The sequence below is a fragment of the Eptatretus burgeri genome, chromosome 3 (assembly GCF_056783735.1).
Source record: "Eptatretus burgeri isolate ZD-2024b chromosome 3, Ebu_testis_v1, whole genome shotgun sequence".
Classification (NCBI taxonomy): domain Eukaryota; kingdom Metazoa; phylum Chordata; class Myxini; order Myxiniformes; family Myxinidae; genus Eptatretus; species Eptatretus burgeri.
The window spans coordinates 67609099-67621409 of NC_140963.1; the positions used below are offsets into that span (position 1 = coordinate 67609099).

At 46.8% G+C, this 12311-nt stretch overlaps 1 protein-coding gene across 5 annotated transcripts in view; it reads right to left on the reverse strand.

Moving 5' to 3' along the window:
* The window catches only part of ATG9A (autophagy related 9A), an 83184-nt gene that overhangs the window by 67885 nt on the left and 2988 nt on the right, over positions 1 to 12311 (reverse strand). The window contains exons 1-4 of one of the 5 annotated variants that reach the window (XM_085873823.1): positions 8654 to 8871; positions 6591 to 6732; positions 6430 to 6473; positions 1320 to 1384 (exon numbers count right to left, since the gene is read on the reverse strand). In XM_085873823.1, coding sequence (XP_085729949.1) covers positions 1320 to 1384; positions 6430 to 6473; positions 6591 to 6696 — 215 coding nt within the window. In that variant the 5' untranslated portion in view covers positions 6697 to 6732; positions 8654 to 8871. Of the gene's footprint in view, positions 1 to 1319; positions 1385 to 6429; positions 6474 to 6590; positions 6733 to 8653; positions 8872 to 12311 lie in introns of those variants that run through there. The other 4 variants (XM_085873822.1, XM_085873820.1, XM_085873824.1 and 1 more) reach the window with 4 other exon arrangements.

Consider the following 12311-nt stretch of genomic DNA (forward strand, 5'->3'; position numbering starts at 1 on the left):
TCCGATCAGAAAATTATCATCAGATATAATTATCAGATTGCAAGTTGTTGGACAATTTTGGCTTTCCATGTAAAATGCCACGATGAAGAAGCTGCTGTTGGGATGACAATTGCACGGATGATATCGTATTATTGAATAATTTGTGCTATCAACACACTGACAACGTTTTCAGCCTGATCTGCTCGATTCACCATTTCAGACAATTGTCTTAAAGCAAGCACACTCTCTGCGTGATGAACTTTAAGAAACACAACTGAAACATTTTATGAACCACAAAAGCTATGCACAAGAAACTTGCAAAACAAAGCGAGTAAAGAGCAACACTGTCCAACCTTGGAGAGGCAAACGTGCAGTATAAACAAGCCTCGGGCAATCCCCCTCAGAAAATAACAACTTTAAAGGACTTTACAGCTCTTCAACAAGACAACTACAAAAAACATGAACACAAATCAACACCCCGAACATCACACTGGCAACTAAAAGGGCACTCGGTAGAGCGCATAGCTCTGCCACGCAATGCCTGATCCACGAGAACATATCGGGTCCAATACATTTATGAAATATCATACTATACAGTACTATATCGTTTTTGGCCGGATCTCTCAATGGTGAAGAATCATTTAAAAAATTCTAGTAGTCAGATCCAGATCCGGATCTTCACCAAAATCTAATCGGTTCGTCCTCGTCACACCCCGAACCTGTCCACAAAATTTCATCGGGATCCGTCCACAACTTTTTGAGATATCCTGTACACAGACGAACAAACAAACAGAAAGGGGTGAAAACATCACCTCCTTCACCTTCGGTGGCGGAAGTAATAATGATCGATATATATTGAAAATAAGCAAAAAAAAACAACAAATACAAACAAATAAATAACGGATGCGAGAGACATTATCTTCAAAACAGAACATCAGTCAATGATTCAAATGATATGCTAGCACAACAACTCTGCAACAGAAAAGATTGCATGTGGTATAATCACTGACTATAAACAGATTACGTGTGGTCATTACTGAAACGCATTTCATTTTTAAATCCGCCAAAATAACCTAAACATTTGAAATACCATTTGGGTGAGAATCGTCAAAAATAAAGTGTGCAACTTACACCAGAAAAAAAAAAAACTTCAAGCAATCGAATGTCACAAATTGTCACACCAAAATTAATGTAGGAATTAAATAATATAAAAAAAGAGATGACATTTTAATGAACTTCACATGGATTAAAAAAAAAAAAATTTTTAAACAAAGATCATCCACTCCACTCCAGCTTTTGTATACCGGCTCACGTGTCCATCTCATTGGCTAAAAACTTACACCAATTCAAAAAATTCCGCCATCATCATGCAAGCAAATCCATTCTTCTGATGGAAATGATATATCTGTTGTGGTTAAATCAAGGTTAAAATCAACAAACAAATGAGCATTTGTCATTAAAGAAAGAAATATAGCTCCTTCAAATGTTCCTTCTTCAATTTAAATTTTAAAAAAATGATTTAAAACTGCATTTGCATTGGTTCATAAAAATTATCGATACATTATGGTACTTTGCACCATAGGGCACTTGGATTTACATGCATTGCAAATGGAGAAAGCAAATTAACATATTATGTACCTGAACGGTGAACAAAAGACATAATGCAAATTATTTGCAATATCTTCCTTTTAAATAGGCAACATGCTCTCCAATCTCATGGCTCTCCATACACTTTTCTGCTCATTCATCAGGTCTCAGCTGGTGAACAAATCTTTTCATTCACAGGATACATCAGCCTCCCTCACCTCCCCCCCCCCCCCAGTTATTCTTTGTCCCGCTTTCACAAATCCATTGCTTGAGCTATCAGCTGTGGGGTTAAGGTCTCCATCAGAAGCTCCATCTCCCACAGTCTTTGAGTCCCAACCCCTCTCCTCCTCCCACAAAGTTATTTGCAGGTGACTCTCATGCGACATATACTCAATTGTGAGGAGGCAACGTTTGGACAAATTGGAGAGTTCATAGAACACAATACCTCGCACAGTGCTACTTCAATTTTAATAAAATAATGATTTCAATGATATATATATATATATACATATATATATATTCGAAAATTTTATGCAAAGGAAGTAGTCCCTAAACAGTCCCAAATAACAACACCTGAAAACACCACCCCATTGAAATTGACTCAAGCAGACTGGACAACCGACTCAATATTCTCTCGTCCTCTACAGACTGTGTGTGCTCCCCTTTTTATCCCCGCCCACCCTCTCTCCTCGCGAACCCCCACCCCTCTCATTGGTGGCATCTCGGCTGAGTGGGACCCTCTTCTCTGCTCGTGATTGGTGCAACGCCATCCCAATTGCAGTGGCAACGGTGGATTGGCTCTCCGCAGATCGGAGCGTGAAGCACCACCGTGAAATGGTTTTGGAGCACTGTCACCCTTAATGATAGATGTGCCATCTGGTACGGACTTCTTGGCACAAAGCTGGTTATAGGAATTTTACGAGGTTGGGGAAGAATGGCAAGGCGCTCTGCACTGAGCGCAGGAAGTATACGGCTGAGAAGCACATTTTATGCACTGTGTGGTAAGGAAATGGATGCACACCTGAGTGGAGAAGCAGAAAATAACATGTATCGGACACCTATCTCTACAATCGTAACACGTATCTGCTTAAACGTACACAGGACACCAAACTTAACAAAATACTACGAAAGAACTAGAGTTACACTATGAGTATCTCTCTCACCAACTCAAAGCCAGAACCGCAATAATATATCATCTTTGGAAGGCTGAACTATATTCCTTACAAATGCAAGTGACAGGCAATTGATTTTGTTCTGACATGCAGTAGTTCTCCATCCTGAGGCTCACTGAGATTAGAATACGAAAAGGTGTCAGGAAAAGCCATTGCTGTTTAACCTAAACATAAAACTCATTCAGAGAAAATTAAGGAAGGAAAGGGGTAGTAGTTAGGGTACACTCCTCAATAACTTCAGGGAGGCTGACAATACACTACACTAACAGCAGGATTACCAAAGCAGCTGCAGAGGATAGTGATGGCAGTGAATGAGAAAGGAAAATAATATGGAATGAAAATAAACAAAAATATAAAGACAATGGTGATCATGCACAATTTGGTGTCTATCTATACGAGCACGATACATCCAGTCGTTACTCATCCAATCTCAACCAAACTTACCAGGAGGACTCAGGGTCACACGACGGAGGTTGTAACAACTAAATTTGCTCCTCTCTCCCACCCCCCCACCCCGCCGCACCTCCCCCCACCCTCACCCCTCTGCCGCCGCACCTAGGTAGGGTGGTAGGCCGCCAGTGAGGTCACAATGATCTTTAGAAAATAAAGGTGCTTAAATGAGTTTTCACTCATGAATGATGTTTGCCAATGCCTGTCCGATTTTTCTAGCAATCAGAATATATGTGGACTGCATATGAATTGTTTATAATTTGCATCTTGGAGCATCATCTGCAGTTTCTCCCAGCCATGGCTTCAAGTGTGACATGCGATATTGCCCCAAACACCCTTACAACCCAATTGTGACTTTTATTTGACACATAACCGCATTCATAACGCACACTCGCCTCTAAGCTGTCCAGCCTGGGTCGAATCTCGATGCAGCTAAAAACTGTCATCCTGGTGTTTCACAAGCAGGATCATTCATCAATGTGTGCCATCCTTCGGATGGATGTTACTCTCGGAAAGTGAGCGTCCTGGGCTTCCTGTCTGCCGGCACAAGTCGGTGGACATTAAACATCTGAGTCTTTCGCAAAGAGTCAGCGAGCTATCGCTGGCACCCTGAACAAATTCAAAATTCCTACTCTAAACTTAGTCGAATGTGAGGCTTGGCCAACTGGTTCGTGAAAGACTTAGGACAAGCTTTGGGATTGGCTCTCTGTGGATCGGGATGTGGAGCGCTACCGTGAAATAGTTTTGGTACAGTCACCCTTAGTTGGGGAGGAAGTTGGGAGAGAAGGGCAAGGCGTTCTGTGCTGAGTGCAGGGAGTAAATGGCTGAGAGAAGAGCAAGGAGTTCTGTGCTGAGTGCAGGGAGTAAATGGCTGAAAGAAGGGCAAGGCGTTCTGTGCTGAGTGCAGGGAGTAAATGGCTGAAAGAAGGGCAAGGCGTTCTGTGCTGAGTGCAGGGAGTAAATGGCTGAGAGATGGGCAAGGCGTTCTGTGCTGAGTGCAGGGAGTAAATGGCTGAGAGATGGGCAAGGCGTTCTGTGCTGAGTGCAGGGAGTAAATGGCTGAGAGATGGGCAAGGCCTTCTGTGCTGAGTGCAGGGAGTAAATGGCTGAGAGATGGGCAAGGCGTTCTGTGCTGAGTGCAGGGAGTAAATGGCTGAGAGATGGGCAAGGCGTTCTGTGCTGAGTGCAGGGAGTAAATGGCTGAGAGATGGGCAAGGCGTTCTGTGCTGAGTGCAGGGAGTAAATGGCTGAGAGATGGGCAAGGCGTTCTGTGCTGAGTGCAGGGAGTAAATGGCTGAGAGATGGGCAAGGCGTTCTGTGCTGAGTGCAGGGAGTAAATGGCTGAGAGATGGGCAAGGCGTTCTGTGCTGAGTGCAGGGAGTAAATGGCTGAGAGATGGGCAAGGCGTTCTGTGCTGAGTGCAGGGAGTAAATGGCTGAAAGAAGGGCAAGGCGTTCTGTGCTGAGTGCAGGGAGTAAATGGCTGAGAGATGGGCAAGGCGTTCTGTGCTGAGTGCAGGGAGTAAATGGCTGAGAGATGGGCAAGGCGTTCTGTGCTGAGTGCAGGGAGTAAATGGCTGAGAGATGGGCAAGGCGTTCTGTGCTGAGTGCAGGGAGTAAATGGCTGAAAGAAGGGCAAGGCGTTCTGTGCTGAGTGCAGGGAGTAAATGGCTGAAAGAAGGGCAAGGCGTTCTGTGCTGATTGCAGGGAGTAAATGGCTGAGAGATGGGCAAGGCGTTCTGTGCTGAGTGCAGGGAGTAAATGGCTGAGATGCAATAATACTAAATACCAAGAATAGCTAAATACTCTGTGCAGTTAACACTGCTTTATGGTGCAGATCGGCGTGGGTAATTCGTAATGGTAAGCCAGCTGGAGGTTTTTGAGATGTGGGTGTATAGGTGGATGCTCAATAATCCCTGGGACATGGCGAAAGACAAACGAATATGCGTTAAGGGCAATTAAGCTGAAGGAAAGCTTGTTATATAGGTACCATCAAGAAACAAAAGGTGGATTATTTTGACGATGTCTTTCATCACGATGGTTTACAGTTAAAATAAAAAATAAAAAATAAAAAATGATCGAAAGGCATGGATGAAGGCAAGAGAGTGAGAAGTAGACCAATAAACACTTGGAAGACCGACATAAAAGCAGTGAACTGGATTGAGCTATGCAGAATGTTTGAGGTTAGCAGCCAGAAGAATGCCTTGGCCTGAGGAGATCCATGGCAGCCCAATCTCCTGTATAAAGATCATACATGACTTGACCTAATTCCCCTTAGTACAAGACATATGCAGTTGCTTCACCTGCGTGATAATACCTTAATGCCAGTAACAGAGAAATTTTAGATCTGTCTCCAAGATATTATCGAATGTCAGATGTGAACGCATGAATGTATCCACATTTCACATACTGTTCTCCGATAACAACACACAGCAACACACTGATATGGCGATTGCCCAAAATGATCTGTTCGACACAAGCGATGCTGACAAGAGTAAAAACACTCGGTTGTATATGTGAGCATTTTTGCCAACTATTACCAATTCACGTCTATTTCTAAACCGTTTACAGCGCTCAAAACGTACTACAACGTGAGAGCTGCAGCAGCTAATCTCCTGTACAAATTTCAGCCGGTAAGATTCTTACGCTCAGCAGAAACCTCTTTCACAAGTGCTGTCACACAGCACGTGACACAGTGTTCACTGGCGTGGAAATGCCGAGAATGCTTTACGCAGCTACGGCAACACATCGCACAGGAGCTTCCACGTGTCGCCATGACCGCAATCACAACATTCAACGATCTATCGCTCTTTCCCCATGATCAAAAATATAAAAAGAGCCGGTTGCCATTGAACGACCGTGCGAGTCTCATCAAAAGATCAGTAAATTGGAAGTGCAGCTCTCCAGAATCAGACAAACATGTTTCGTTTTTGAACGGTCTTTGCCCGACTGCCATCATATCTAGAAAACACGATCATTTATTTTCAATTTTAAAACCATATCCCCAACTGACATGAAAATTAGTTTCGCTTTTTTGTATCGTTACAGCTCTACAAACACTTTTCACCATTAAATGACTCCCCTTGTCTGATAGATAGTACTTTATAAGCATCATTGACAGACGCTAGAATAATAGAAGACAGCCAAGAATGGGGTGGGTTGGAAAGGATTGACAGGCACATCCATGTAACACGAGTTAGAAATGACAAGAGATTGGGGGGGGGGAGTGAAGGCAAGGATACTCTTGTGAAAAAATAATCCAGGTTTTCGATGTGATTCCATCGAGCTAGGGGAATTGATGAGGAAAACAAAAGGGGAAGGAGCTGAAACAAAGTGCAAAGCTTGTAGGAAACAAATAAATTGTAGTAAACATGGTTATGACAGGTTTCATAAAATGCAGTACCTTTGTTGGCCTCTGGTACATGCACCAGTACTTCCCTGTCATTGTTTGGCGATTCCTCTTCATCACAAGATTCTAATCTGCGGTATCCAGTCTCAAAAGTAGACATGTTCACTCAAGAGATGCTCTTCAGTCTTTTGCATGTCTGAGGAAATTGACAGGATAGGACAGCAGAGTCATATTCATGCCAATGAAGTCATGTAGAAACACACTCTTCCTTGTAACTTAAAAGTTGTATGTAACACAAATAAATGCTGATTGGTGGGGGTACACAACAAACACAATTTTTTTTTAAATGACACTCCAGGAAGGTGATTGTCACCAGTCACTCACAAGTAAGAATAAATGTAGACGTTGAGATATTCACAAGTTGGGAGCCAAGTCACTTGTCAGTTTCAATTAAGGATTTGAATCGTTTTACAAAAACATATATTTTGTACCACGTTCACCAAGCAAGGTGAAAAATGTACAAAGATGTTCTCGGAAGACTCATTTGACGAGGCTTTAATCAAGCAAATTAATATCTGATCGAATCAGAATCACGACTCTCGACACTGACGTGAACCAAACGTCAGTGAAAATGTGCTTTTGAATCACAGGGTTTCCCCGTACATGGAACGTACTGATAAACTGATCAAGTGATGCACGCACACGATTATAAATAAACATACAATTTACATGTGCACATGTGGGTGTGTTAGTTCGTAAGTTGAGGAAATTCAAAGAGGGACAAAAAAAGGGAAATGAGGAGCTTGAGATAAGAGGAAGAGGAAGGACAGCTTCTACATGTTGTCAAAGTGCACCAAAAAAAACCACATTTTAAGTGTTCATTGATTTCAGCAAAAAATCTGTACACATGGAGACTAGTGGATTATTAATGAGCCAAACGCAATAGGGCAGGTGCGACTCAAATGGGGCAGGTGCAACTCCAACGGGGCAGGTGCGACTCCAACGGGGCAGGTGCGACTCCAACGGGGCAGGTGCGACTCCAACGGGGCAGGTGCGACTCTAACGGGGCAGGGGAGGTAGCGGGTGCGGGCGGAGAAGAGGGGGCAGCGGGTGCGGGTGGAGAAGAGGGGGCAGCGGGTGCGGGCGGAGAAGAGGGGGCAGCGGGTGCGGGCGGAGAAGAGGGGGCAGCGGGTGCGGGCGGAGAAGAGGGGCAGCGGGTGCGGGCGGAGAAGAGGGGCTGCGGGTGCGGGCGGAGAAGAGGGGGCAGCGGGTGCGGGCGGAGAAGAGGGGGCAGCGGGTGCGGGCGGAGAAGAGGGGGAAACGGGTGCGGGCGGAGAAGAGGGGGCGGCGGGTGCGGGCGGAGAAGAGGGGGCGGCGGGTGCGGGCGGAGAAGAGGGGCAGCGGGTGCGGGCGGAGAAGAGGGGCAGCGGGTGCGGGCACTGGTGAGGGGCAGCGGGTGCGGGCACTGGTGAGGGGCAGCGGGTGCGGGCACTGGTGAGGGGCAGCGGGTGCGGGCACTGGTGAGGGGCAGCGGGTGCGGGCACTGGTGAGGGGCAGCGGGTGCGGGCACTGGTGAGGGGCAGCGGGTGCGGGCACTGGTGAGGGGCAGCGGGTGCGGGCACTGGTGAGGGGCAGCGGGTGCGGGCACTGGTGAGGGGCAGCGGGTGTGGGCACTGGTGAGAGCAAGGGTGTGGGCACTGGTGAGGGGCAGCGGGTGTGGGCACTGGTGAGGGGCAGCGGGTGTGGGCACTGGTGAGGGGCAGCGGGTGCGAGCGGAGGTGAGGGGTGGCGGATATGAGGGTGGCAACGCACATTACATGCGATGTCTTCAAACGGATATGAGCTATTCGAACCTGCTGCATACAGGGTCGAGGCTCATGGAAGGGCTGCCCGCACCCGCTCCACAAACAGAAATCATTATAGCTCATTTACACGAGAAGCATGAAAATGGAAACCGTCAAGTGGTGGCCAGGTGAGAGATGTGCACAAGTGCTCGGTCGATGTTTTGCCACCATGCCAGGTACCCAAGGTATTCGATGAAAAATCCCAAAACAGATACTGTACACATACAGTAGTAGTAAGGTATGTCTCCAATTCTATTTGTAGCCGTTACGTACCATATGCCGTCGGCGTTTCGACAGAACAAACGAACCTCGTGCGTGGTTGTCTGCGAAGGCAAAGCGGAGTGACGACCTTCCGTGAACAGTAATCAACGGACGGCGGCCACCGACAGAATGTTACAAACCGGAACGTCAAACGAAATCGCGCGGCCCAGGAACGATGACTGTTGTCAACATGCAAACACGTGACCGGACACGTTCCACTCGCTCCGCCCACAAGGGACGAGCTCAGTGCCACTCGCTCCGCCCACAAGGGACGGACCAATCAGCTTGTAGAGCGCTCGACAAGCTGTTTAAGCACTCAAGCAAGCACTCCAACGAAACGGTTGATGGGGAACGTCTGGCTTGGCAAGCAATAGCAAGCCGATTGATGATGGAACACTCCTCTGGATTGCAGATGTAATACGAACCAATGGCAATTAACAGGTTTCGATTCCACACAGTCACCCCGTGTACAGTTGGCTATACATATTTTTTTGACCAAGATACTTTAACACATTTTACCTAATACAAAAACACAATGTTACATGACAAAAACCATTGTAATTAAATAATGGAATAAAATGTGAAGATAAATTGAATGCTGGATTCACTTTTGATTTAAAAAAACAAGCTCAAATGAGCTAAGATCCTCATCCTCTTAATGATGATGTCATATAACGAATATGACGTCATTGTGATGTATCAGGTTTGCGATAAATTATCTGTGCTATTGCCCGGCTTGATTCCCGCAAACGAAATTCAAACAGCTTGCCTAGTTTCCAGAGATAATGGAATTGGCGATATTATGACGTCAACTTTTTTCTCGGAAGAATTTCCAAAATCGGAGATGGTTTCTGCCTGCACGTGGGCTTTCTGTATATACATCTTCCTCAGTATTTCATTCAATCTTCAAGTTTTTATTAAATCTTCCTCAGTATTTTATTTAATCTTCAATATCTCGATTATAATACCAAGCTTGCACACTAAAAACTCGGCTCGCCGTCACACGATCCCTATGAAATTGCTGTGGCACTTTGCGGACATGCCGACAATGTGTGGGAAGTCTTGGCGTTCCATAGTACCACTTGCATTTTGCCCAATGCGTATTTTTGTCATTCCCCGTGTACGGTCTGTCGTCTGCTACCAGCTATGTTGTACTGCTATCCCGTGCATGTGCTCGGGTATCGCTTGTTTTATTAAATATTCATCAGTATTTTATTAAATCTTCAATATTTTATTAAATCTTCCTCAATATTTTATTTACTCTTCCTCACTATTTAATCTACCTCACCATTTTATTTACTCCTCATTGCTGCTTTATTTAATCTTCCTATTTTATTAAATCTTCCTCAATATTTTATTTACTCTTCCTCACGATTATATTTAATCTACCTCACCATTTTATTCTATATTACTCGCTATTTTATTAATCTTCCTCACTAGTTTATTTACTCTTCATTGCTGCTTTATTTAATCTTCCTATTTTCTTCAATCTTCCTCACTATTTCAGATAATCTTCTCGGCTATTTTATTAAATCTTCCTCACTGTGTATACGAGAGCAATTTTGAGAGTCAATTCGAGAAGATTCACATTCTTAATTGCTCCTGTTAAATAACATACAGTACACTGGACTTGCATATTCAAAAATAGCTCCACAAAGCGGGCGTTGTGGTGTCCGAGGCGCAGCGGAACATGGAGGGCGAGAGCATTAGCAGTAACTCCGCTTTATTGCGCGTCCGAATGTACATCACTGTCACCCCCAGCGGGCGAGTCATGATATACGAAAACCCAATCACGTGATACAGCACACTCCTCCCCCCGTAAAATGACAATTCAAATGATGAAATGACAATTATAACATGACCAAACGAAACCAATCAACAGTCAAAATCCTCCAAGTACCGCGGCCGTGTTCTGACCCGCCTCGGGCGGGCAGCGACGCCAGACGGCCCAGGCTCAGACGCCTCCCGGCTCGGTCAAGGTGAGACCCCCGCCGGACTTGCCCCATACGCAACAACATCTGCCCCCTGCCGAACAGCTCGCCCGTCGTCCTCGGGCAGGACTGAATCAGGTGAAGACCCCGCGGGCGTCGGCACGTCCGGCCCTGGCGATACGTCTGGCCACAGCGACAACACAGGAGGGGGTCCCACATCGCTCGGCACGGGGGGGGGGGTGACGCTGAACAGCGATCATGCATTTGGTCCATGTGCCGCTTCCACACCTCCCCACCATCAGTCCGTACCATGCAATTCGCTGGCCCTAGCACCACAGAGACCACAGCCGGCACCCATTTGGAACCGTGGAAATAATCGCGCACCATTACCCGCTGTCCCACATCAAAACCGTGCAGCAGCGTCGGGCGCGACACCGCCCCACTCACCGACCCTCCAGGTCGCACCGCAATACTCGTCCATAGAGACGAATGGCAGGAGAATCGCCCGTGACAGGATGAATAGCGTTCCTGTATTGGAGCAAAAAGACATCGACCACCGTCTGCACAGGTGCAACACCCCCCCCCCCCCCCGCGCAAAACCCGTTTCAACATCTTAACAAACGACTCCGCCTGCCCATTCGTCGCAGGATGATACGGTACGGACCTTAGATGTCGAATACCATTTTGACGCATAAACTCATCAAATACACCTGCGATGAACTGCGGACCGTTATCAGAGACCAGAATCTCGGGTAATCCTTTATTAGCAAAGATCATCCGCAGTGTTTCTACTGTAATGTTTGCTGATGTATGCTGCATTACTACAACCTCCGGCCATTTAGAGAATGCATCGATCACAATCAAAAACAATTTGCCATTAACCGGCCCCGCAAAATCCACATGGACCCTCTGCCAGGCCCTGTATGGGGTAAGCCATCGTCCTGAAGCTCGACGCAGGTTATCAGCATCTGTTTGACACGTGGTGCAACGCTTAACCAACTGCTCAATGTCTTTGTCCAACCCCGGCCACCACAACAGGCTACGAGCAAGACTCTTGGTCCTGACGACGCCAAGGTGACTGACATGCAATTCTTCCAAACACCACTGCCTGAACTTCGGTGGAATCACCGCCCTCATTCCCCACATAATGCACCGTTGGACCAACGACAGCTCCGATGCGCGCGACGCGAAAGACTGAAATGCCGGTGTTGAAGGTTGATCGCTCCAATTCCCCGTAGAAATCGCCTGGACGACACAGGCAAGCACTGGATCATGAGCAAATTCCACCGCGACCTGTCTGGCCGTGATCGGCCCGCTTTGGACCTGGCCCAGCGCGAACACATCAACCCGGTCGGCCGACTCAGACGCAGCTGGACCCTCCACGCAAGGCAAGCGCGAGAGCCCGTCACAGTTAGCATGCTTCTCGGTGCTTCGGAACTGAATATCGTAGTTGTAAGCAGCAAGAAATATACACCACCGCTGTATTCGCGCGGCCGCTACCACCGGTACCCCGCGTTCGGGTCTCAGGATGAATTGAAGCAGTTTGTGATCCGTCTGCAAAGTGAAATGCTGCCCCAGCAGGTATTGATGAATCCTCCGCACACCCCAGACGAGGCTGAGAGCCTCACGCTCGATCTGGGCATATTCCCGCTCTGCTGCGGACAGGGTCCGGGATGCAAAACAAACAGGCCGCTCGGAACCATCGTCCATCCTGTGGGAGAGCACTGCCCCGATGCCAT